This window comes from Natator depressus, chromosome 10 (genome assembly GCF_965152275.1).
Source record: "Natator depressus isolate rNatDep1 chromosome 10, rNatDep2.hap1, whole genome shotgun sequence".
NCBI classification, from domain to species: domain Eukaryota; kingdom Metazoa; phylum Chordata; order Testudines; family Cheloniidae; genus Natator; species Natator depressus.
In genome coordinates this window covers 64,906,236-64,934,164 of record NC_134243.1, presented here as the reverse complement: position 1 = coordinate 64,934,164, position 27,929 = coordinate 64,906,236, and the positions used below count along the sequence as shown (strand labels likewise).

The 27,929-nt window shown below is 39.1% G+C and overlaps 1 protein-coding gene across 3 annotated transcripts in view; it reads right to left on the bottom strand.

The window, feature by feature from the left end:
* Positions 1 to 37: 37 nt before the first annotated feature.
* Positions 38 to 27,929, bottom strand: part of SPPL2A (signal peptide peptidase like 2A) — a 47,797-nt gene continuing 19,905 nt past the window's right edge. Inside the window, exons 6-17 of one of the 3 annotated variants that reach the window (XM_074966397.1) lie at positions 24,427 to 24,578; positions 18,384 to 18,480; positions 17,298 to 17,399; positions 15,116 to 15,197; positions 14,736 to 14,810; positions 13,562 to 13,618; positions 13,304 to 13,357; positions 12,774 to 12,873; positions 11,383 to 11,460; positions 10,868 to 11,028; positions 8,708 to 8,741; positions 38 to 2,391 (exon numbers count right to left, since the gene is read on the bottom strand). In XM_074966397.1, coding sequence (XP_074822498.1) covers positions 2,360 to 2,391; positions 8,708 to 8,741; positions 10,868 to 11,028; positions 11,383 to 11,460; positions 12,774 to 12,873; positions 13,304 to 13,357; positions 13,562 to 13,618; positions 14,736 to 14,810; positions 15,116 to 15,197; positions 17,298 to 17,399; positions 18,384 to 18,480; positions 24,427 to 24,578 — 1,024 coding nt within the window. In that variant the 3' untranslated portion in view covers positions 38 to 2,359. The remainder of the gene's footprint in view (positions 2,392 to 8,707; positions 8,742 to 10,867; positions 11,029 to 11,382; positions 11,461 to 12,773; positions 12,874 to 13,303; positions 13,358 to 13,561; positions 13,619 to 14,735; positions 14,811 to 15,115; positions 15,198 to 17,297; positions 17,400 to 18,383; positions 18,481 to 24,426; positions 24,579 to 27,929) is intronic. The other 2 variants (XM_074966396.1, XM_074966398.1) reach the window with 2 other exon arrangements.

The window sequence follows — 27,929 nt, the reverse complement described above, 5'->3', positions numbered from 1 at the left end:
AACCACTTACGTACATTAAACTTTAATCTTATTGATATTTTCCCTAAATCAAGCACAAGCATTCAAAGAAAAAAAAATGGTTAGTTTACATCCCATCAAACTGCAGCGTGTGAGAGAAACCTCAGAGAACAGTAATTAGGCCTTGAGCAATACAGACTTCTCAGAGCAAGCTGCTGAACACATTGTTAAAAAAAGCTGCCAAACAGCTCCTTAATTTACACTAGATTGGTTATCAACTAGTTTGGAAGTTTAATAAAAAAAATTAGAGATAGATTCCTCCAGAGGGAAAAAACACAGGATAATTTTACATGAGTTTATGAAGCCTTTAAAGTTTGAAAGTCCAGCAAAATGCCAAGTTTTGATCTCTTAATTGCTTATGAAATTTTGAGATACTTCTCCCTCATTACTACTCCATTTTGACTGAGGTTGGGCATGTCAGAGCTAAAATTTCACTACAGCAATTTAGCAGTCGGCACTAGAAATGGAAAGTAATTTAAAGGAGAAAAAAAGGAATTCTTACCTTATTTTTCTGTAGAGAATTTTTTAATCTGATTTCAGATTACCTCAACATTTACTGTAATGCTATTAAGCACTGAGGTATTTCCAGTGCCTGAAATTGATTGTGATGACTAGAGTCTACTGAAGAGGTATCGGAGAATTGATAATGGAATGGGACAGCATTTCACCTTGATGTAGCCTGGGTACGTTTAGCTCAGGATAGTATGAAGTGACCACTACCACTGTCTGAAAGTGGTTTTGTGGCCATGGTTGTTTCAGTGCAGTTACAACCAAATAAAGCAGCTAAATCACCCACATCAGCTGGCATCCTTATGGTCAGTCTCTACAGAAAGGTCAATGATTGACTGAGTTGTGGAGAGTAAGTGGGATGGTTGAATCACTTAAGTGAGATGTTACAGGGAAGCCTACGTTGCCATTGCTCATGTTGTGTCTGCTGTTGAATTGCAGTTTCCAGGGCTCTCACTGTGGCACTTAATGTAAGAACTTAATTCACTTATAGAAAAGGAAGAAGATTTGTATTTAAATGCTACCTGAAATTAGCAGTGGGTGGACTTCAGTGGTTTGCAGTTGTAGGCTTCTGCAAGTCTCTTTGGTCAAAAAGTGTTAGCATAACTGCTATTGTCATATTATGGGCCTAATCCCTTGGTATCTCCTCCATTTGCAGTTTCCACAAGAAAATCAAGTGTTCACAAAATCAGACTCTCCTAAATGTGGATTTAAGTCACTGTCCTTTTTAATATTTTTAGAACATTTCAATAAAACAAAACAGAAATTAAGATTAAGTGACAAATTAAACACATGCTTTGGCCTTAACATAGGAAGGATTACTGCTACTTATTTTGTACAGTATCAACTACAAATAATTCTTAAAACTTCCTCTCCAAACTTCAGGACTGGGTGGGTACAGATCTGGAGGATTCTTCTCCCTCTATAGGGGCCTGATCCTACACCCATTGAAGTCTACGGATGCAGGATCAAGGCCTGGGGTTCTAGGGCAAGTTGCCAGGCCAGAGATTCAAGGCAGTCAAGAATTCCAGAGATGATTTTTTTTCCTAATTAAAGAAATTCTAAGAAAGAACAAACTGGAAGTTTGGGTTTTGCTGTTCTCTTGGTTGTTAGCCTGTATTTAGATTTCTAGGTAATTGGATAAAGAAACCAAAGCATCAAGTTTAGTTTATATTATATATTGTAGTTCTATTTTCACTGCTGACTGACAGAAGGGCCAATGTGGGGCAGAAAATAAAAGCATGTTGAGTTGCACCATATCCACCTTTATGGCTTATGTCATGTAGTTTAATATACAGACCTAAATCAGTCAGACAGTTGCACTACTATTTATAATCTCATTAACACAATCTCTGCATTTGAAACTTTGAGAGTCCTGTGAAGTCCTGTGAAGGGCACTTCTAATTCCTAGTAGTGGAAGCCAACCAATTTTAAACAAATATCAGTCAGAAAGTCACTTTATGACCAGTGGAGATGGGGGCAAGATATACTTGTATAAAAATATATTGTATATAACATGTTTAGAAAATTGCATAGACAATATTTTTATTTAAAAGTGATATAAGGCACAGTTTTACTAAATATATTGTCTGTTAAAAAAGCAAATCTATTTTAATCTCTTCGACATAATGTAATTAATAGTACCCTTTCCATAAAAATATGTGCAAGTGTACAAAAAGAATTTTCATTTGGAACACGAAATACTCTAGTGTAAATGTTAAATCAGTCAATTTTCTAAAGTTTATTTGTATAAAATCTGACCACCGCTATTTTAGATCACAATCTTCAGTGTTATTGTTCTCCGGACTGTTCACTGGCGGTTGTAGTGCTTTCTTCATTCGCTGTATAATCTAGATGTTCCATCATCTAGGCAGAAACAAGATTATTATTTTTAAAATATAAACTTCTTATTGGTCCAAACTTTTCATTTAGTTAAGAGAAATTTAATTAAGTAAGGATTAGAGTGGAATTAAGCAGCATATAGTGAGGAAATTCTCTGCACAAGACTGAAAAGGAAATATCCAAGCTTATTTTAATTAATTAACACTTTACACCATGACAATGCTTTTCCTTTAAGGATCTCAAAGCGCTCTACAAGAAATTAATTATAAGCTTCAGAACACCCCTATGAGGGAGGGAAACATCCATTAAAAAAAATTGACAGTTGCATAAGCAGAGCAGGGAAGCGAAGCAACTTGTTCAAGGTGTCACAGTCACTGGAAGAACTGGAAATAGAATTCAAGCATCTTATTTAATATTTAAACTTCGGAAAATCCTTTCTGAAGAGAAAGAGTTAGACTCTGGCTTCACTGCAAATACATACAATTTACAACTATGGTATATAATCTATCATTTAAATCAGCTTTTGTACCAGATGAGTGAAGGATAGCTAATGTGACAATTTTTTAAAAAGGCTCCAGACAATGCAAAAGGTTAAGTCCAAAGTAGACTGCAAAGAGTTACAAAGGTATCTCACAAAACTGGGTGACTGGGCAACAAAATGGCAGCTGAAATTCAGTGTTGATAAATGCTAAGTAATGCACATTGGAAAACAATCTGAAATATACATACAAAATGATGGGGTCTAAATTAGCTGTTACCACTTGAGAAAGATCTTGGAGTCATTGTGGATAGTTCTCTGAAAACATCCACTCAATATGCAGTGGCAGTCAAAAAAGCTAACAGAATATTAGGAACCATTAGGAAAGGGATAGATAAGACAGAAAATATCATAATGCCTCTATATAAATTCATGGTACACCCGCATCTTGAATACTGCATGCAAATCTGGTTGCCTCATCTCAAAAAATATATATGGAATTGGAAAAGGTACAGAGAAGGGCAACTAAAATGATTAGGGGTATGGAACAGCTTCCCTATCAAGAGAGATTAAAAAGAATGGGACTTTTCAGCTTGGAAAAGAGACAACTAAGGGGGGATATGATATAGGTCTATACAATTGTGATTGGTGTGGAGAAAGTGAATAAGGAAATGTTATTTACTCCTTCACATAACGCAAGAACTAGGGGTCGCCCAATGAAATTAATAGGCAGCAGGTTTAAAAACAAACAGAAGGAAGTATTTCTTCATACAAACACACAATCAACCTGTGGAGCTCTTTGCCAAGGGATGTTGTGAAGGCCAAAAACTATAACAGGGTTCAAAAAAGAACTAGATAAGTTCCTGGAGGATAGGTCCATTAATGGCTATTAGCCAGGATGGGCAGGGATGAAAACCATACTCTGAGTGTCCCTAGTGTTTGCCAGAAGCTGGGAATGGATGGCGGGGAGGATCACTTGATGATTGTCTGTTCTGTTCATTCCCTCTGAAGCACCTGGTGTTGACCTCTGTCGGAAGACAGGATACTGGGCTAGATGGACCATTGGTCTGACCTAGTATACCCTTTCTTATGGTCTTACATTGTTCTACCATTCTAACTATACTGCTTACACACTACTTGTCATCCATAGCCAATCCTTGCCTGTTTTTGAATCCTTTGTACAATTCTTCAGCTTTACAACAAACAAGTCTCTTACCTACAGAAAACGATTACATAATCATAATTATGGTTCATATTTGTCAAGCCTAGAGGTGATTAAGATCACCCATGTATTTAGGTACTGGGGAAAAAAAAATTTACTGATTTAATTCAAAATCCACAGATTTCTGTTTTGTGATGGAAATTAATGTTCAAATTGGGACGTTAAAAAGCAAAGCTGGATTTTTTGTTGCCATTTCCATTGATAAGTAATAAGCAAGGCATAACAAAGGTATAATTGCATTTTTAGTTGTACCTGTAACATGCACATACATACACTCAGGGTGAAATCCTGACTCACTGAAATCAGTGGAAAATTTCTCACCGACTTCAGCAGAGCCAGGATTTCACCTTTGCAATCTGATCTGAAAAGACACATCAAGAGCTTTCTGTGATTCTACAGATGCAAAAATCCAGTGTTCTGACAAATCACCCAAAGCCAAAGCCCCTCCTAGGCATGACTACACAAATTAAGCTTTGGAATCTATGTTCAGAATGGTGAAAAAATTTTACATGTCTTTCATCAGAAGTCAAATCAAGCACTACCACATCACTCTGTTAATGATGCATACCCTCCTCTATCCCAGTTAGTCTGAGATCATACATGCAACACTGAGTTGGAAGAGAACTTATTAACTGTTTAAAAAAATCCTGCTAAACAAGCCAGTGTTAATTATGGGACCAATTCAAAATCCACTGAAGTCAATGGGAGCCTTTTCAATGACATCAGGTGGTTTGGGATTAGGCACATATTAACAATAGTGACACAGCTGATGTATATATATTATACACACACACACCCCCCCTCACATCTGCCAAGATCCAAATGCCAGATACAGAATGAATGGGAGTATTGCAGATTGCTTAAAATGACAGGCAATTTCTTCAGAATAAATGTTCTATAAACTCCATTTCAGGATCCTGTATTATTTCTTATATACTATATGTATGATGTGGTATAAAAATGTTTTGCCTCATGTTTTCAGGATGGCTGCACTACTCATGACCATGTATTTTGTATGTTTTTTTTTTTTTTTTAAATAGAAACTATTTTTGAACTGTTTTGGTTAACTGAACGATGGTTATTGAAGCTCTTTTTCAAATCCCTTCCAATCTGTAAATAAGGGTGTTGAAGTTACCATGGATCCCCTAATGAGCAGATACTGGGGGAAGAAACAAATGATAAATATATTTGAGAAACATAAGGTACCTAATAGAGCTTTTCCATATGTAAGTGTGACAGTTTTAGGGTCCAATATCACAGGATCCTCTCAAGCCAGAGGCAAGTGCTGAGTCCAACACTGAAAAGCGGAGACTCTCCCATTTATAGTGACACAAAGCTCCTATTTCTACCACAACAGGCAATGAGATACTTAACCCAAGATGTTAAAGTCCTGGGTCACAACACTTGTTTCTAGCTCTGAAAGGTCCTAAGATATCAAACCTTAAGATAGTGACATTTTTGTACATGGAAAAACTCAATTAGGTCGTTTTTAAAATGTGTTATAATTTTCTTCTGTTTTGGGGGTTTGTGTAGTAACTCAGGAAACCTGGCTTTAATAAGTGGAAAGTTAAAGTGCCAACTAAAAGTATGATAGAATTATTTTTAGAGATTTTATCTGATGTGGCAGATACAGAATACTTAATAGTATGGTGTAGTATAAAGGTTTTTCTGGCACCTGTTTCAAATGACCAGCTAACTTGCCTGTGAACAAGTCAGTCATCCCAAACTCAAACCAATTAAAAAATCCCCCCAACCTTATAAAATGTACATGTAGATATGCGCACCATAATGCTAAAGTCTGATGATGTTATAAGAAACTACCGCTAGTTAATCAAATCTGTAGCTTGCAATTATGACCTTGTGTGATTTAAGTTACAGAACTAATAAAATGCATACATTGTGCAACATGTCATGTTATTCATATACTGTACTTGTTTGTCAATATCCAGTATAACAGACAGATGGGTGAGGAAGGGCTCACCACACAAGCCAATGACTTATGTTTACAGGCTGGGAAAAATTTGGAGAGAGAAAACAATGATTTCCTAAGTCTCTCAGAGATTATACAGTTAATATTGCATTTTTTTCTCTCCAGTGGGAGAAGTTTTACTTTAAAAACACCAAGAACAATTTTATAGGCTCCGCTAATACAAGCGCAGTAAAACAGGTTATGGAAAAATATTTGAATTAAATCAATAATTGGTGATAAATATCAGACCAAAAAAAAAAAAAAACCCACCAAAACAAAAACCACATTTTCCATTTAGCTACACCTGTGAAACATAAGCAATCCAAAAGCCCAACTCATTTTTTAAAAAGCTATGCAACCTTACACAGAATTGCTGCATACTTAAAAAATGAACAATTTACTTTTCCAAGTAAATCATGTATTTTAGTGAGTCATGAAAGCTTTTCCTGTGTGCAATGATTCATTACAATTCCCAGCAGACTACACCTTAAAAGGTCAGAAGCTGAAAGTAAGGTTGCATCATTGTGACCTGTGAGATGTATGCTGATATGCTCATTTCTAAGACTTGAGCCTCAAAAACTCTCTCAATGTAACCTCAAGAATTCCACAGGAGAGGTTGAAAATTCATGCTGATAACACTGTCCAAAAAATAAGAACATGTACTCTTGTGGCAGAGTGAAGGGAGGAGGAAAGAGGGCGAAAGTGAATGAGTTTAAGGTTAGAAATCTAGGCTGCCCATCCCATTTTAATTTGCATTTTAAGACTCCCGCCTAGTTACTAAACAAACACACACAGTTTAACAATACAAGTAATCTTGGATTTGTAGCATTCAGCTGACTCTTTACTTCTGTGAAATTTGATCTGACTATTAATGTTGCTTAAGCAAGTTCTGTATTTAATTTTCTGTTTCTGTTTTCAGAGGAGAGGAAGATAGATCAGGGTTCAAAACACCATATTTGCCCAATAGTGTGCAGTCCCCCTTCAGAGTTAGTTCAGACTACTAGCAAATAAAAATCCGGATGTTTTTAGAAAGCATAATAATGAGCGGAGACTGTGGATAGTATTCCAGTACAAGACCACTACATCTGCATTCTAAAAATCTCCATGAAATTTGATTGGAAAATGTATATTGCTCACACACTGTAATCCTTCTCAAAATGATAAACACAAAAAAAGTAAACAGAGGAAAAGCAATTAATTTACATTATGTAGTCAGGCATGCATTTTTAGCATTATATTTGGAATTATGGCCAAAGTGATTACCATTAATGTTAATAACCAAGAGCTGTATGTGTGTGAAGTAGCATGTTATTCCAGATACTGCACACTTAGGGTATGTCTTCACTACCTGCTGGATCGGCGGGCAGCGATCAATCCAGCAGGGATTGACTTATTGCAGCTAGTCTAGACGCGATAAATTAATCCCCGAGCGCGCTCCCATCAACTCCTGTACTCCAGCGCCACGAGAGGCGCAGGCAGAGTCGACGGAGGAGCGGCAGCAGTGGACTCACTGCGGTGAAGACACCATGGTAAGTCGATCTAAGTATGTTGACTTCAGCTACATGAATAACGTAGCTGAAGTTGCGTAATCTTAGATCGATCCCCACCCCCCAGTGTAGACCAGGGCGAAGATACTCATCTCAGGCTTTGGAATAAAACTGCTTAATCATCCTCCTGTAAGCTTTGAAAAAGATGTGTAACAAATAAGAGGCAGGGTACTGTGCTGAACCATGGTCATTACAGGATCCAAGACAGTCAAGAAAGGCAGCACAATATATGGCTGGACATGGAAGCTCTTACCTAGTAATGACTATGAGAGAATATTCACACACACACAGACAGTAGTATACAAGAATTATATGAGGCACTGAGCCAGATGGAAATATCTGTGGGGTATCATACAGGTAAGGATAGCAAGCAGTGTAATCAAACACCAATCCAGTGACTCTCATGGCATCCATGGAGATCTGATGTATTGAGTAGTAGTGAGGTACACACGGCCTCTCCACCACTCTTATGAAACATGCTTCCACTTGCTCTCAGCCTGCATGTGCCCTGAATTTAGACTAAGTTTAACAATACTCTCAGGAAAAATGTGATACCTAGAGAGCAGAATAACTCTCGTAATATGTCTTCAATTTTACATGTTAGAATTTTTAAAAAACATTCTCACCCTCTGTCAAAAAAGGGCATACTTTAATTTTTGACAAAGCATGGGGGTTGTTAGGGGAAAGACAACAGAAGGACATCCTTCAGTTAGTTCCATGACATGTTTTTATTTCTGTGGCAATGTAGTGGAAAGTGGCTGCTGCCACTGCCATTAGCTACCTTTTCACTCAGGTAGGGTAAGAAAATGTGTACAATTTGTTTTTTGGTTGTTGTTTTTTGGAGGGGGGGGAGACTCTGTCCTTTAGTAATACTCATTTTTGATACAGTTATTACCAGTAGTTTGCCTAATTATTCAAATTCCACATTAAGGCTGAAATCTTCATGACTCTTATACTTCTTAAAGTATATAATCAGAAGTTCTCATCTGCCTTATATTTTAAATGAATTATATCCAAAAATGGAAGGAAAGCAGGTGGAAAAAAAGATTGAAAAAGAGAAAGCAAAAGAAAAGAACGGATGAGCAGATTAATACAAATTTCACTAAAAGAAGACTATATCACACCTTGTAGCAAAGGCTTCCTGGAGGAGTCCAACACCTAAATGAAATTCACTCCATTATTACAGTCATACACAACAGGAATGTTTCAAGACAAAACTAACAACAAAAGAATTATTTAGTGATAACAGCATCTAGAAAACCAGAGCTATTGTGTCAAACGACCAAGTCTAGCTTACATTATACATTAATGACAAGATATTAGGCATCTTCAAAGGTGATTTTCTCAGTGTGAGCGAATCCTCACAGGCATAAAGCGTGTGCAGCAGGTACATCAAGGGTCCCCATCCAGCCCAGTAAGGACTGCTCCAGCTAATGTATTCCAGTGCTATTTCAGCCCCCACAGGCCTCAAGTTTACTCGAAAGGTGGCTGAAAACACACCTTTCCTCCAGCTGCACTGAGCATTAGCGACTGAAGATTTGGCCCCAATATATTTTTTTAAAATAAAAAGGTATGTAAAGAAACCATTTCTAGTTCAAAATACAGAATATGCATATACTGCAGGAAGTTAAACTATGTAATAAAGATCTGAGATATATAGGATTCTCTGAATCTGAAGATGCATTGAATAAGATCCTCTGAAAAATATAAATTGGGTGAAATAAAGGCAAAGAAATCCTAAAACTATACGGAAGAAATTGAGTAAGTGTCTCATTAAGATCACACAGAATGTTTAAATCTCAGCCAGATCTCCAATATGTAAATCAATTTGTGTGTGTGCGCCAAACTTTGATCCAATAACAGGGCCAAGTTCAGAGCAGTTTTAATCCTAAAAAAAACAAAAACAAACCAACCAACCCCACCGTTGAAAAAGTACATAAAATAACTACTATGGCAATATAACCCTTCCAAGTATGAATTTTGTTAGAGGAAGTGTGAGGAAAATTTTTGGTAGCTAAAAAACTAGAAGTTTTTAGACCAAACATACTAACAACTTAAGTGAGGAACATTATATTGTTCTCTCTGAATGAAGTTAACTATAACTCTCTACTCCCACAGGCAGTAGACAGGCAATATAGAGAGGTTACCTCCATGCCATGTCAGCTCTACATCTGGATGAGTGTCATCCTATATTATATATTAGCAAAAAAAAAAATTCTTCCCGCTTTCCTTAACACAGCTATCTGAAAGTCAGTTAGTAAGAGCAATTTCTCTCAACATAAATCAATTGTTCTTGAAAATAGCGGTCCATATTCTGGCCAGAGCTACCACACAACCCCGTGGAAGGAGATACAAAGATGGCTTTAAGACACCTTTAAATTCTCCCAGTATTCTTGGATTGTCCTACTGCTGAGCCAGTTGCCAGAATAAATCAGAGTAACATCAAGGCTCTTTTTACATATGCTAGCTACCAACAGCTCCCAAGAGATTGCAGGGACATAGAGATGTTCTGTCTGTGACCCCTTTCCATGGGCCTGGTGCCTTGTGCCAGCAGCCAAGAGGTGAATGCCATATGACCCACTATAATTCTCACCACCCAAGAAAGAATCAATTTAGGCAGGGGAAATCCTCAAAGTGCCAGTTTACAACTGCTTTGTGCTGACAGAGTGAGACACAAGATTTTGATTGTAATTGATATTTCTAAACCCCCCCCCCCCCCCCCCCCCGGTCACAAATGGTCACTCTGTTGCAGAATGGCATTTGTGATCATGACAGCATAAGACCAATGCAGAAAACATTAGATATTAGTTTCTAAACTAACATTAATGTGTGTCCAATTTTTTTTTAAAAGCGTATTCTAATACAAAACTATTGCAGACTGGAAACTGGTTTCCAATTTAACATTTAGGTGCCATATTCAGTGTTCCAAATGATAGTATCTTTGAGCCATCATTTTGATGCAAAGTGTTGAAAATAATACACATTCTGGCACAATTCCTATTGTATTCATGTGAAAAATGTCATCTGTTTTGATGTTTCATATTACTGGACTGAGCCAAATATCTGTATTTTCCTTTAAATCTTGTTCTATCAAGTTGACTTATAGACTAAAATATACTTAGCTTCTACAAAAGGCTTTTTCTGTTAATTAAAGAAATGCAGTAATAACCACTAATACAGATGTAAAGTGACTGGCTACTAATATATTACCACATACTTATTCAAGGAAGAATACACACAAAGTTACAAAACTGTTGTGACAGTTTTGAATGTATTCTACTTACCTGATAGCTGCTACCTTGCCAAAACTTCTTCATCTCCTTGCGTCTCCAGGCAACAAGTGAGCTGGTAAGGAGTGTACATGGTACCAAATAGAGAAGAGCTGGTTGTCCCATCTTCATCAGTGCCAGAACAACAAAAGTCAACACCATGCCAACAGCATAAGCTATTAAAAAAATTCAGGACAGCTACTGAATAGTATACAGCAGTACATCACTCAATGTATTACAGATATCCCTTGCATACAGGACTAATACTATAGCTATTACAGGATTTTCCATTTGTTTATGGAAATGTGCAAAAATAGTAATTTCAGTACACTTTAAATATTCATTGACATTTTCAAGAGTACTGATTTCTATAACGATGCAACTCCGATACAGGCAAGTAAAACAAAACTAGAGATTAAAATATTGGCAGTATTCACTTTTGTAAAATTGAAGAAAATGATGTAGTAATCTCACAAAAGCAGTTTACAGAAAAATACACTTTGCCAAAATACTGTATTAAAATTATTTACCTATGGTGCAGGAAACATAATATACAGAAGATGATCTTGTCTGAATATCAAATCTTCGACAATAGGCAACCAGGAGACCTAAAGATAGAACATGCAGAAAGTATTTATTGGAAGAAGTTTAAGTTGCCATAACATGAATTTACATTCATACTTCCCATTAGAGCAACAATATGGAAGAAAACAGTTACAATTTTATAGTTAAGTTAAATACCGTGGACAGCTAGAAGACAATTAGTTTTATTTAAGAAATCTTAGGCCAGGTCTATACTTAAAAACGTACATCAACATAGCTACTGTGCTCACGGGTGTGAAAAATCCACACCCGACTCCCGTAGCTATGCCAACCTAACCACAGAGTAGACAGAGTTAGTTCAACAGAAGAATGCTTCTGTTGACCTAGCTAGTGTTGTTCAGAAAACCCCCTTCCATCACTGTACTGAATCACAGTGGCATGGCTATGATGCTATAGCTATGCTGCTATAGCACCTTCAGTGTAGACATGGCTCTAGAATAAGCCTGTCTCTAAAGTCAATATCCCCATTTAAATGAGCTAATGTGCTTTCCACTTAATATAAGTGACAGATCTGCACAGTAGTAACAAACACCCAATACTTTGCACGTATGCAGTGCCTTCCATCAAAGACTCTCAACACACTTGAATTAAATTTTGCCTCAGGACAGTAGAGAAAAATTAACACTCATATTTTACAGATGAGAAAGTCAGACAGAGGTTAAGTGATTTCCCCAAGGTCTCAAAGTCCATGGCAGAGCCAGGTGCAGCACTCAGGTTTTCACAAGATAAGCCCTTCTAATCTTTTGTAAAGTGCTGTGAGATCTACTGATGAAGAGCGCTAATTATTATTATGATGTTGATTAAAATGCAAATATATTTTCTCCTTCTATAAATACTGTAGAAATAATTTTATGTAGTATAAATTGCTCTTTTAAAATGAGGATTTTGTATTGTACCATACATCATATAATTAGAAATTAAGTGATGATAATCCTTTGCCATATTACATTTCCTGTAAAAACCAGCTTGATTTAAGATCACTGATCCTGACTATTATTAATGGCACTATATTCTACAAATACAAGTGCCATGAAAATATATATTTGTAAAATAATTATTTTTATTTATATATATATATATATATATATATAAAAAAGCAGATTGTTTTACAAATCTTAAAATACCAATTGTATTTAGACTACAGACGATTGTAAAAATACAGATTGTTTTACAGTGCATGTACATAGATCAAAAGCTAGAAATCAGAATTAAACTCTGGAGCAGGCCTGAAATATAGAAAATCCACTTTGAAAATCAGGTTATTTTGAAAAAGGTTCACAGATAGTTTTGTTTATAGCTGCCAAAAACATTTCTTTACCTGGTACAATGATGTCCCCGAAACCCAGTAGTGAAAATGGCATTCCACATAACGCCAGTGCAGAGTATTCAAGTCTAGGTACCCTAATAACGACTGGTAACTGTAAAACAATATTTTTAAATCCCACATAAGTCCAATCTAAATCGTATAATTTTTTTAAAGAAACATTAAAATGATATTAGAACTACTTATTCATCTAGTTTCTGAAAAACATCAAATTAGGAAGAACCTGAATTAAGAAAACAGGAACCAACAAACTGAGTTTAAAATGTGATTTTAAGATTTAGAGTAGAAAAAAATGGATTTGCAATTTTACAGATCATATAAAGTGAAAAAAATTAAGAACAATGTAACCACAAACAATGGGAATATTAGATATGTATTGTTATCCTGACTATAAGCTATTGACGAACAATGATATCCAGGCCCTGAAGAGGAAAATTTTGAGAGTCAGGTTTTCCCCAAAAGAATAGCCTTTTCAGAGGATGCAATTTAAAGTCCAGTGAACATATCTGAAATACAATCCTTACTTTCTCATGGGGAGCTGAGCGTTCAGCAGGGCCTTCCACCAAGTTTCCATCATTCTAGGATCAAACCCAAGTCAACAGGTATTTAATACTTAAACAAAAGTAGCAAAAGCTGGCTATATTTTGTGAGAAAATTATACCGAAAAGCTTGAATTTGAAAAACTTGAATTTACTGACTTTCCATAGCTAATTCAGTTAGTGTAATATCCTGCACATATGTATTCACATTGCATTCATACTACAGAAAAAGACTATTCATACCTTTTCACTGTTTCCAAAAGGACCAGCTGCAACTTCAATCATTATACTTTCCCCATTCTGAAATTTAAGGTTATTTTTAAATTAGTGAATTAATACTTATTTAAGTATATAGTATAACACTTCAATATTACAGATAGAATTGCTGCTTGCACCTCAGTGTCCTATAATCCTCTTAATGTACTACTGTATGCAGGATTATTTTGTCCAGGACATCATCCAGCAAACCCATTCAAAATGGAATGCACTGATCCAAAACAGAAGCTGTTCAAATTCCAGTGAAGTGCACAGATTAATGAAGTAAAGATTTATGCTTTTGTTTTGTATTAAAAACACAGTCAGACCTAAACTGGCTACTATAGTTTGTTTTCTGATGAAAGCAGCTAAAGTTTTATTTAGCTGAAGAATCTGTCAGCAATCTACTCCTCTGCCATTGTATCCTTGTTCTTTCTACTTTGAAATGTGGGCACTTGCAAGTAATTTGTGCCACAGCACGTTAAAGAATCCGCATTCTACAAAGCGCCAAAACCTCAACTGATACATAAGGGTCTGAAAGCAAAGGATGGGGTACAGTAATAAAAGTCAGAATTTAGACAGGATGCAGTAATAAAACTGAGAATTTGGAAAACAGCAGGCTGCTGTATGACACTGACAGCATTTATTAGAATGTCGACTATAGCAAGTAAAAACAGAGCAGGCTTTTGGGGGCTGTAGCACAAAACAGATATACAATAATTTACTGTGAGATCCATTTTTGAAGGATTAATGACCATCCTGAGGCTGGTTCCCTTCCCCTGCCACTATATCAATGCTCCTTACCTCCTATTTCTACTATAATCCCTTTGGATGTATCTACTGCTACTCATCCCCACCCCCTAGGCTGCATTTTGCTTGGATCCACCTTATTTTCGCTACATTGTTTCCATTCTTTCCCCTTTGTTTTGAAGTTTAAATTAATAAGACAAACATTCCTGTGCAACCCTTCATTTAGATGTTGGTAGACTGAGAAACTGAGGAGAAATAACTTAACAGACAAACTCTTGGGAGTAACAGACTTTGAGCACCTAGAATGGTAGCCATGTCCGGACAATATTTAAATGCATAAAATTCAATCCACAAAATATAAAATGCACCAGCAGGCATCCATACCACAAATCTATCAAAACTGTGGACCTACCTTGGTGATAAATGGAGTTATGAAGACGAAAAATACATCGTACAAAAGAAGAAGACCTAGAAGTATCACACATGACTGGCAAACAGAGAAGGAAACATTAAACACAAATTTTCAAAGACTGCATGATAATTCTCATTAATACATCAATCCTTACTAAATGCCTAGAAGTTACCTTTAATATTCTCTCATAAAATTTATGAAAACATTTTCTATTGGTAGTTTTAGTTTATGATTTATAAAAAACATTCTGGTGAGTCCTTTTGCTAACTTTAATGTTTTTGGAAAAAAGGAAACATTTTTCATTCTTTAATTTACCTCCGGTTATTAGTATTTCTACGTGCATACCAACATGCTTTATTTAGGTAAACTGTTTACTGTACCTTAAAGTTGGGCATTTTCAGTGTTTTAATAAAGTTTAGGCAGAAAGCAACTCCCAAGATATCTTGTAAAATCCAAGCCCACCTACAAATAAAAAATGAACCTTCTTTACATTTTATTTTTCTATATTTTCAGAGTACTGTAGGTTTGTTTGGTCTTGTTGGAAGAAAAGCCAAATTCTATAATCTTACATCAAGATATTATAACAATGACTGAAGTCTAGTTTTTATACCTACTTATTGATGTTCATTCATGGAGCACTGTCTTAACTTATAAAGTCACACTTCTAACTAAGTCTTTTATCTGCTATTGTAACAGGTAATATTTAAGACTACTTTAATGGAAAAAGGAGCAAAAATATTCAAATTTTGTATATAGTCAGTTTCCTATTCACCATGTATAAGCAATCAGGCTTCATTCCTGCAACTTCTTGGAAATGGGTAGGCTGCTGTGCCCATGCTGAGCCTCAGTGGAAATCTGCAGGGCTGCAGTAGTCAACTCACCTCAAAAGAAGTTTCAGGATTGGAATCTTAATAAGTTTCCCCAATTGTGTGGGGGAGAAGAAAGTTTTTTTAAAAATGGGAAAATATGGTTGTAAGCCCCACAAAAATGGCCAGTAGAACTCAGGTACTAGTGCAGTACCCGAAACTACTCTGAACTTATTTTAAGAGTAGATTTCAAGTTCATGGTGTCCATTTAAGGGCCTGATCAGAAATGCCAAGTGTCCCTAATTCCCACTGAGATCCCTTCAAGTTGAGGGTTCTTCAGCACCTTTCAAAAAGTGCTCATCACCTTGAAGCCCAATTTTTCACCTCAGAGCTGTATTTGAAAGCTGCTCCTGGAGCCTGCTACTGACAGGGATCTGCACCTTCACACCACCTCACTATTTCATGTTTCCACCACTGCATATGCAATCAGACAACTGCAGTTTTGCTGGTATGGGGAAAATACATAGTTTGTGTTATATTCATGCCAGCAGCTCAAGATAAATTGCTCTGCACAAATTATATTGTATTCTAAATTCACTTAGTGCATTATTTTTTAGTTATCAAGCTTTTTTCAGCATTTAAGCAACTTATGGAACATTAACAGAGTAATCTTAAATCATTGCAATGCCAGGAAGCTGAAGTACTGAGATCTATCTCCTTACTCATACCAAAATTAACTCAGGAATTCCTCATTTCCTTCCTCAATTAAGCCACTGGGAAAGCACTAATAGGTACAATTTGTCTTTATAAACTGCAGCACTGAGCTTATGTGTAAACAATCCATCTTGCAATATGAACATTAATTTTCAGTAAGTTAGCTGTTTGGAAGCAGTGTTAATGAAAACCTGGAGACTTATTTCAAGATAGCCCATTTACACATGAGCAACCTCCTCTGACAGAATTGTCAGACTCCCCTGACCAGCATGCTGTAGAGTACATCAACTGCACAGATGAACTGGATGGGAAGATACTGATGAAACAGCTGCCACCGCCCCGCACATATGTACACTCTCTTTTCCCCCCAAAAATCTCAGCCACAAAGACTAGTAGAGCTATACTTTGTGCCAACCCATGGTATGCCAGCTCTTTTAGCTTTGCTTCTTGAGGCTAATATTAGCCTTATATGTTGTTCTGCACAAGGCTTCAAGTCATCAGGGTCAAGAGACTTGTTTTTAGTTGAGAATGGTAGTGGAAGACTTATTAGCTTAGTCAGTCTTTTCCCAAACAACATGTTCCTGTTTTTGCATCCTTCTTTCTTCCTTTTTTCCTCCTTCTTTCAGTAGGTCAGGCTTGACAAAGCCCTGGCTGGGATGATTTAGTTGGGGATTGGTCCTGCTTTGAACAGGGGGTTGGACTAGATGACCTCCTGAGGTCCCTTCCAACCCTGATATTCTATTATTTATTCTTCCATTAAGTAAGAAGGAATTATGTTTCCCCCTCACCACTATGAATTTATTTTGTTAGTAACTACAAATAACCATATAAACATGAATTGTATAGCTTTGTTTTAATGTTACCAGTTCTTTTCATTCATCTGTTTATTAAGTTTAGTAAAGTTTTATATACTTTTTAAAAAACTAACAACAACAAAAACTTAGAACACTGTGCTGCAGGATTTTCTCTATGGATAGGAGATTTATACACTTGAGTTATTTTCATTACACCTTTCAAAATTTTCTCCAAAATCATCACATACCTATCTTCATTTCGAAACACTGCCCAAACAACAGCTGTTGCTATGCAGAATCCAGCAAGAAAAATAAGTCTCACTTCAATATTTTTGTTGCAACATGAAATCCTAAAAAATGAAATGGCTAAATTAATTTGTCTTATATACAAAAAAGGCCTACAACACAACACAACAAATAAAATTTACAGTTAAATTCAACAGAGGTGCTCACAAGCACTTTCTCTCTGAGGAGTCCTTCATTTTGAAACTCACTCTGCCCACTTGCTTCAGCAGAATCCAGATTTACTAACTTTGTAATCACACTGCAAATCTCTCAACGGCTCAGGAGAAAAGCAAAGGCACGGGTACCTATGGCAATCCAGTGCTTGTTTTGCATTTTAGATTTATGGGATAGGCACCCAAAACATAGCTTGGATGACTTTTGGTATATTATAGAAATGTGGAGAAATAGATATTTAACAGAACAGTGCAAATGAAGGACAGTTATGGCTTGAAATGTGCATGGAACATTTTTAATAGGTTAAAGAGAGAAAATTATAATTAAATGTAGTGAAAATGAGCCTGGTGGAATAGGAAGAGTGTGCAATCAGGCAGACTCATTATTTACATGCCACACATGCAGTTCCATGCTCACCACTAATGCCACAGCATATCTGAAAACAGATGAGTCCATATGACCGTAACACACAGCTTGAAAAATACATCTCAGACATTACAATTTAAACCCACCACTGCTACCAAGAAAGCATAGGTGTGTTTGTTCAGCCATGGGTTTTCAGCATCCCAGATTCTTTATGCTAGTATTCCTTGCTCATACAGTAGTCCTAATGAAGTAAGTAAGGACTACTCAGGAACCACTACTTTAAAAAGTTCTGCATTTTTAGTTTTATTAAAGAGCCCCATCTTACCCCCTAGGCACCCTTACTTTGTGTTATAAATCTAAAATATGGGATACTGTACATAAGCAGCTGAAAACTTAAAGCTTACAGTAATTTTTCAAACCATCAGCACATTTCCTCCCAGGAGTTTTAGTAGCTACAGAAAAATATCCAAAACAAATAAACCATAACAAGGTAAAGAGATGTACAATACCTGCATTGCCCAAATGATATTTTTCTAATTAGTGCAGAAAGACAGTTGTACAGGCTCATTGCAGATGCCAAGCAGAAAACTGATATTATTACATACACTAGAAGGAAGAAAAACGAAAATAAATAAGTGACAAAATGTATGCAACACAAAGATGCTCTGGCAGGAAGGAGCCAAGAGCTAGGAAATACCTGTGACAATAGTAACAGAATAATGGCATTACTTATGCCTCTTTAAGTCAAGATTGTATCAATAGGTTTTCTGAAACAAAATACTGAAACTTGAAAGGTTTGTACCATGCTGTAAAAATTCCCATCAACTAGAGACTTGAATTTTAATGTTTTAAACATTATTTTTAAAGGAAAGACAAAGTTCATGCTCACGTGTGGTTTTCTTTGCACCAATGCCACTAAGAAACAGAACAATCCCTTCCTTGGGCCACAAGAGCCTAGATTTGTAAACCTTGTGTGCACACTCCAAGACTCAACTTTTCTTGCAGGCATTTAGGAAAGCTGGGATTTCACAGGTGGAGGAGCTGAGCATAGGCACCAACCAGGGCTGGAGCACCCACGGGAAAAAAAAACACAGTGGGTGGGAGGGCCCTGCCAATCAGCTCCTCCCCATCACCCACAGCACCTCCCACCTGCTGCTTATCAGGTGTTCAGCAGCAGGCACTGGAAGGGGAGGGTGGGGCATGCTCAGGGGTGAGGGGCAGAACAGGTAGAAGCAGGATGGGAAGAGCCGAGGCAGGGCAGGGTGGGGCCTTGGGGGAAGGGGTGGAATATAGGTGGGGCCAGGGAAAGAGCAGGGCTAGAGCACCCCCCAGGAAATCAGAAAGTTGGTGCCTCTGGAGCAGAGGACTGAAAATTATTCAGGTGGGCTCTTATGAGATAGGAAATTAAAGACACTCTATTTAACTAGGAGTCTATCACTTGGAAAAAAACCTGATGAACTAGAATATTGTACTAAAAATTGTGTGTTGTTAATTCTGCGTTTCAAATTTTGAGAGGTCCCTAGAGTTTTGGAGAGGCAACAGAAAAACAGAAAAAGTGAACAAGCAAATAAGACATGATAATTATTTGTCGTTACACTGTGTTTCCCAGTCAGTCTTATCCTACCCCAAATGAAGGGCTCATGCCTGTTACCATGGAATTTAGTGGTGAAACTCCCACTTACTTGAACAGGAGCAGCTAAAAAAAGTTAGACTTTGATAGAAATGGATATTTCACAGACATGCCCAATAGACAGATTAAACACTAGAGGACCTATTATGCTCTACCTAGCCTGTGCCCCTATGAGCCCCTCAGTGCCCACTAGCAGAGGGCCAACTATACTGTAACTCATAACAGGCCTGACACACTCACTATCCCCAACATACCTTTTGGAAACATATTAGGATGGCAGTATCTTGTAAGATATCGTATGTAAACTGGTGATGCACTAATCAGGAATTTCATTGCATGATGTATGTACGGGTTGTATATAAACAATTATGTATGCGTCCTGGAAATATGTTCTTAAAACATATTTGAGAGGCAGTGCATAAAATAAGCCTGCCCTGGACAAAGGAATGGGGATTTACCGGTCTGATCGGCAGATGATAATGAAAGTACATTTATACAGAACGTAAACAAAGCAATCAAGGTAAGCAGAAAACTGCTAAGTGAGCACGCTGGGGGACAGAAGCTCCATCCCCAGGAAGTCTTCCTTGCTCTTGAGACAAAGACAATGGACTTTGGGGAAATACAAGGGGGGCAAAAAGACATTTTAGTTTTCCATCACTTAGGGAACAAAGGGGACAGCATCCTATGATTCTGTGAAAACTGGCTCCTCCTGCTTGGGAAGGTAGAGATGCTGGTAACCTGAGGTAAGTGAAAAAACCGCATAGGCCAAGATTGTAACTTGCTAAAAATTTAATTTTAGTCCCTAGAAAGTGTGGTTTTTGTTTTGTTTGTAACCATACCTGTCTCTTCTACTCTTCCTTAGTATTGCTTAAATCTATGTTCTTTATCACTCAACCTATTCTTAGTTTTACATAAACTATAAACCTCAGTGCTGTTGTACTGAAGAAAGTGTGAATTTTCAGCTAAGTTAACAGGCAGATTTGTGCCCCGTCTCTTTGGAGGCAGCAAATTTAATAATTTTGGAGAGGGAGATGTCTCTGGGCAACTTAGGGTTCACTGATTGTTACCTTCAAGGCAATGTTTAGCCTGACAGAATCTCAAGGAATTTGCTGGCAAGGCGGACAGGCTGGAGTGTTAGGGAGCTGACAAGAGAGTTTAACACAGCTCTCGCTTGCTGAGGCAGGGGGTTAACACAGTGACTTCCACTTCTGGGTGTCCTGAGCAGAACATCACAAAGCCATTGGTGTGTAGAATAAGGATTTACACAATAGGTTCCTCATGAGTCAGTTATATATAACCAGGCTTAATATGCAGATGGTTTTCCTCAAAAGACTATTTATACCAAAACACATTTATTAATCATGTAATTAACATATAATATATTTTTAGACAGTGTTACATGAACATTATTTATTCAAGCTTAAATGTGTGTTCTACTATGTACCTAAAAATAGTTTCCTCTAAAATACCAAAAAACCCTTCTTCCATTTAGACATCTCTGGTCCTTCACCTACAAGAATCGATGCACCCGTGAAACTTTACACACGAGTGAAATTCAAGTTAAGGCAGACACTCCCCCAGTACACCATCTTATTTGTTTGTTTTTCCTCCATGCCCAACAGATAATTAGAGCATTAGCATCTGATTTGCATTTCCTGGTTTTTTAAACCATTTAGGCCACAACATGAACCTGCTGAAGGAGTTCACTCCAACTATTGGAAGGATGTCAAATAAAACCCTCAAGAATGCCATCTAAATTCAGATATGTGGAAGGAATTTACCAAACAACCCAGAAGCCTAGAATAAAGACAGACCCAGAAGCAACCTATATTAGGTATTTTTATATAACAAGAACAGTAAGGTAGCAAAGACATGCACTCAAGAAGTTAGGAAGTGCCAGAATTATTATGGTTGCATGAGCAACCTTAATTCAGCCTCCTTGTAGATAAGCATTATGATGCAGTCTTCAATTACACAATTATACCATTTTTTCTACAGGACCCCTGCCTCATTCAGCACACAGGATGGACAGTGCTCTCTGAATAGATAGCTATTCAATATTCATTTTTATCCTCGCCATTTAATATACGATCCCATGTATTATTTACTGCACACCATCCAAACCCTGCACTGTATACAGAATTATTAGTTCCTTCATGGGTCTCTCTATGGTGCTTTCATCATATCATCTTTACACACGTTAATTTATTTTTATCTCCCTGTGAGGTGAGGTGGTACTACCATCTCCATTTTGCACATGGGGAACAGAGGCTCAGTCATCAACAGCCATTGTCCAGCAAGGCAATTACAGTTCAATGACTCACCTGCATAAGGTCACACCAGGGGAATTGCTCAGCCTTGCTTGGAGACTCAGCAATGCCCTCCAGACATGCCTGGACATGTGTTCTCCAAGCATATGGACTAACACAAGGGCCAACTTCTTGGCCTTTCTCCTTCCCCCACCTACGCTACAAGCAACAAGGACACTCAGAAATTGAAGACTCCAACAGAGGGGACTGGCCCAGGTTTCAAGAGTGAGATCTGTGTACTGTGAACTGCAATATCCAGTGGGGTGAGAAAAACTGATTAGACTGGGTAACATCTAGATTAATAGGATTGAGAGTTTAGATTGCCTGCTTATATTTTATTTTCTTTTGGTAACTAACTCTGACTTTTTGCCTATCACTTAATATCTATCTTTCACAGTCAGTCAATAAATTTAACTGTTTATCTTTACCAATGAGTTTGCCTGACGTGTTTGGTAAGGGCGTTTGCTTAGGTTTACAAAGGCTGGTGTATATCCACTTTCAATCGACAGAGTGGTGAACTAATTAATAAATCTGCACTGCTCATCTTGAGCAGTACAAGACGGTATATTCCTGAGGTTCAAAGCTGGGGGGATTTGGCTGGTGCCTCTCTCTGTGTGATTCATGAGTGGCGCTGGGAGCATTCATACAATCTAGCTCGGTGTGGGGTCCACATGTGGTTGCGCTGAGTGATAACAGCGCCTGGAAGGGTTTGCTGCTTGTTACTAGCAAAGCATTGTGAGAGACAGCCCATGCTTGAGAGTTAAGGGAGCATAGTGGTCCCACAGTCCCAGGCTGCACCGCAGAGATCCCACCACGCCTAGGACCTAATTTTTCCAAGTACTTTGCGTTTTTTAGTACTTAGTGTATTCAGAAGAGAACTCCCATGGACTTCTGCTGCAGTTGTGAACACTCAGTACTTCTGCAAATCAGATTGCAGGAGTCTCAAGTTGGCAACCCAGAAAATGAGGAACACATAGTGGCCACCTATGGAAATTTTGGGCAAGACCTTTCCCCAGCCCAGGAAGGATTAACATCATGCCTGGAGTCTGTTTAGGCCTTTTATTTAGGACACCATTTACTGGGTGCACTGATGATCAGAAAACCACAAAATAAACAAATTCAACATAAATCCATCAGCTAACTTTCCCCTGACAAAGGGACTTTTTGTCAGATCATCTCTGCTCCTGGCAACCCTTCTAATAGGCCTGGGTAGTCCCCCTGCTCAAGGGTCTGACATAGGAGCCAATCTCCTTCCTATAGCTCCTCCAGCCCTTATAGGAATCAGGTGCTCATTAGGTAATCACTTAATCCCTTCCCAGCTGGGTCTGATAAATTCTTTCTACTAGGTCCAGATGCTGTTCAAGGGGCTCTGCCTAAGAACAGAGCTGGCTGGCCTCAGGTTCCTGGCTGTAAAAAGGGTAGACCACCCAGTTACAGTCAACATCACACAGAACTCTGTGGCAGAGGCAGGAATAAAATCAAGTTCTCCAAGGCAGCATTCAACTGCCTTAACAACCAGACCATCCTTTCTCTTCCTGCTACCCCCTGCCTTAATCACCACACCCCTTCCAACTTCTGTAACAAATGAGGCAGGGATCCTGCAGACACCAGCTTCATTCACTACACAACCCACTGAATGAGGCAGGGAGAAAAATAGCAGGTGATCACGCAAAAGTTTCTTTAGGATTGCATCATCTGGAAGATAATTATGTCATTGGTAGCACGTCCAACTTCGTCCAATTAGACCAGGTTTACTTAGGCCATTTGGCTCGACCACAAGACATCTGATGAAACTACAAATCCAAAGTGAGTTTAGATACAACTCATAAATGTAGGTAAGAAGTTGCTTCAAGTATTCAGCTACCATGTTCCCTCTACAACAGGGATTGGCAACCTTTGGCACATGACCCGCCAGGGTAAGCCCCCTGGCGGGTCGGACCGGTTTGTTTACCTGCTGCGTCCACAGGTTCAGCCGATCGCAGCTTCCGCTGGCCACGGTTTGCCATTCCAGGCCAATGGGGGCTGCGGGAAACAGCGCCCAGCACATCCCTCGGCCCGCACTGCTTCCCGCAGCCCCCATTGGCCTGGGACAGCGAACCGTGGCCAGCGGGAGCTGTGATCGGCTGAACCTGTGGACGCAGCAGGTAAACAAACCAGCCCGGCCTGCCAGGGGGCTTACCCTGGTGGGCCGCGTGCCAAAGGTTGCCGATCCCTGCTTTACAAAGATGAACAAGGGGCATTGTATATAACTTTTTTTTTTTTTTTTTACACCATCAAGGCAAGGGACCGTCTCTCACATATACTTTATCCAAAATAACTATTGCCTTGGCAACCTTAATGGAGAAACAAATTGGCAGGTGGGGGCGGGGGGAGACAGAGACAGCCTCCTTTCCATCCACCCCCGCCCCCTTTTTTTATTTATTTTTTTTTAAAAACTCGCTCTACTCTGCTCCCTCAATAAATTGAGAGGGGAGTTATTTAAAAAGAAAAGTTAGCTGAACTTTGACTCCAACTCTGAAATAAAACTAAATTCCATAAAAACTTAACAATGGCATTCAAGGAGAAAATATATTTAAATAAGAAATCAAATGAGAATTACATATTACTTCTTACCTAGCCATTTGTAGAAGAAATAAAGTAAGAGTAGCATGGCACAACAGATTACCACAAATATGATAACTGTTAGAGGGGTGAAAGTAACGTTTTCCTCTTTCTTTCTTCTTGTTTCTCTGTCTTCAGGGCTTGCCACTGCCTTTAAATCCTCACTGTATAGACAAAAAAAATAAATTCAGTTATAGACACTGACCATGGACTTAAAAACAAAGTGTTTACCTTGACCCCAATTTTTGTTGTGTTAAGATTTAAGTAAAAAGAAAAAGGAGTACTGGGGGCACCTTAGAGACGAACCAATTTATTTGAGCATAAGCTTTCGTGTGAAAGCTTTTTTTTTTTATGCTCAAATAAATTGGTTAGTCTCTAAGGTGCCACAAGTATTCCTTTTCTTTTTGCGGATACAGACTAACAAAGCTGCTACTCTGAAACCTAAGATTTAAGTAGTCACTGGTGGCCCAAATCAGCAAGGTAATTAACCATATGCCTAACTTTAAGCATGTGCATAGAGCCACTGACTTCAAAGGCTAGACATATGCTGAACTACCTTGCTGAAGTTGGTCTTGATTTGTAAAATAACCCACATAGCTGTAAGGGTTGATCAGGTAGAACATTAAGATGTGATAGCCTGAAGGAAAAAAAGCTTGAGTATTTATTCCGATCTTTCATAATACTATTACTGCAGAAAAATATGAAGTTGAAAGAAAATGGTATGCCAAATTCCCATCCTATCCTTTGATATTCTCTCTCAAGACTTTACTTTTCTGTAGGCCCATGCTGTTGTTCCACAATAGGTCATGATGAAATATTTAATGCCTTCTATTAATCTGTTTTTGAGAAAAGGGAGCGTCAATCTTTAAAGAAAACATTCCAACAAAAGAGTCCAAGTTAGCTCTAAAAGAACAGTCTTAAATGGAAAGAACCTCTCATGCCTTCCTTTTTAGGAGCCACTGGTCCAAAATCTGCTACCATCTGCATTAGTATAAAACCAGAGTAATAGCTAGTCCACACCTGAATTACTACCACAGCCCAGCTGCGCTGCTGTAGCGCTTCAGTGTAGACACTACCTTTGCGAACAGGAAGGGTTCATCCGTCAACATACCACTGTCTACACAGGGACTCAGACTGGCTTAACTATGTCACTCAGGGGTGTGGATTTTTCACACCCCCGAGCAACACAGCTGGGTCAATCTAATTTTCTAGTGTAAAGTAGCCCCAATTTCACTGATTTCAGTGGAGTTTTCCTGATTAAGCCAGCAGTGAATTTAGCCCAAGGGTGGGCAAACTTTTTGGCCCAAGGGCCACATCGGGGTTGTGAAACTGTATGGAGGGCTGGGTAGAGAAAGCTGTGCCTCCCCAAACAGCCTGGCTCCCGCCCCCATCAACCCCCTCCCACTTACCGCCCCCGACTTCCCCCATCAGAACCCACAACCCACCCAACCCCACCTGCTCCTTGTCCCCTGACTGCCCCCTCCCATGACCCCCACCCCAAACTGCCCTCCTGTTCCCCATCCCTTGACTGCCCTCCCGCCAGAACCTCCGTCCCATCCAACCGCCCCCTGCTCCCAGGGACCCCCTGCCACTTATCCAACCCCTCCACCGCTCCGCCCCCTTACCATGCTGCTCAGAGCAGAAGGAGCTTGCAGCCCCGCTGCCCAGCTGGAGCCAGCCACACCACCTGCCAGGAGCAGCGGGCCAGAGCGCTGGTGGCACGGTGCGCTGAGGCTGCGGGAGAGGGGGGACAGTGGGGGATGGGCCAGGGGCTATCCTCCCCGGCCGGGAGCTTATGGGCTGGGCAGGACGGTTGCCGGCTGTAGTTTGCCCACCTCTGATTTAGCCCAAGAACTCAAAACCACTGAAAATATATCTGTCATTGACAGGCACAAGATCTGGTAGGTGTTTTGGAGCTTGTTCTCTCTCATTAAGTGTCTGCAAAAACATTAGTGTCAGCAAAATCCAGTCAGTCAACCACCAGTTTTTCTGCCTCTACAGTCCGTAATTAAACAGGGAGGGAAAGAGAAATAAAGCAGTGTCATTAAAAGTAACATTTCTTCAAGGTTGTAATACAAATGTGCTCCATATTTACAAAAAGAAAAGGAGTACTTGTGGCACCTTAGAGACTAACCAATTTATTTGAGCATAAGCTTTCATGAGCTACAGCTCACTTCATCGGATGCAACCGTATTTACACCTTACCACAAGAAATAATCACACTGAAACTGTTGCACCAAAACAACTAAAACCCTTTAACCATACAGGCAAACTACCTCTCTCATAGTATGGACGCTTGTGAAACTTTCCCAGTCAGACATCTCACCCCCCCCGCAGTCCTAAAGCCAATGTATCTACAAATGCTGGCATGCTGAAAAGGCAATAGTTATCTTACAAAATCAACAGGAGAAAGAATTTCCTAGGTGTATTACATACTTCCTGTGAGGATTTGTTTTAAATTAATGGCTTACAAATCTGGAAGAGCATATTTTCAAGGTGTGCAGATTTTAATATGTTTCTTAAAGACACATTAGCTTCATAGGTTTCCCAATAAATGAAGTGACACCACGTATTTTGTTGGATTTTTGACATTTTGAATACAGTCCGAGTCCTACATACAACATGTGGCTCCAACTTTCCCCCCACCCCCAAAAATGCTGTTTCCACTTTCCATTTCCCCAGCCTCTCCCAGGGGAAAAATCCACACCCCTGAGACATAGCTATGCCAACCAAGCTTCTAACATACAGTGCTAGGTTGACAGAAGAATTCTTCCATCAATCTAGCTACCACCTCTTTGGGAGGTGGATAACCTATACTGATGGCAACCCCTCTCATTGGCAGTGCCTGGAGGCAAGGGCAACACACAGAGCCCTTTGCCCCCGCCCCCTAGGGACGTGGTGCCGGCCATTTCTGACAGCGGTGCGGGGCCTGTAGCACCGTGGGGGGCAATCCTGTGGCTGTAGTTTGCCCACCCCGGTCTACACTGAAGCAGTACAATGGCACAGCTGCAGCTGTGCTGCTGTAATGTTTTAAGTGTAGACATGCCCTTATTCCGCACTAAGTGCACCTTTGTATGGATTAGTGTGAATTTGGAAGTAGATTAACCTAACTACTACATACTCACTTCTCTGTGTAGACAAGCCCTTAATGATGAGGAATGTCACACATGGAGTTTCACAAAACTTCACTTCCCCCAAAAAGTCAATTGCCACTGCCACCCCTTTCCCCCAAAAGGAAATTAGTCCCCCCTTACCATATTGTGGGCCTTGCCCTAATCCTGCAGGAAGCCCTCATTCAAGCCCTTTCAAATCCTTTCCTTAGTGTCAGAGGATTCCCTCTGCTCATATATGGATCACCTCCAAAGGGAATCCCCATCCTGCTGCAGATGCAGCTTTCTACCTCTGCCTTTAAAAGGCTGGGTTGTAGAGCTCAGCTGGCTAAGTGTGGGAGCCAGCTGCACTGGACCAGCAGACAGGGAAAAATGCCTCCCCCGATAGTGGCATCTCATCAGATT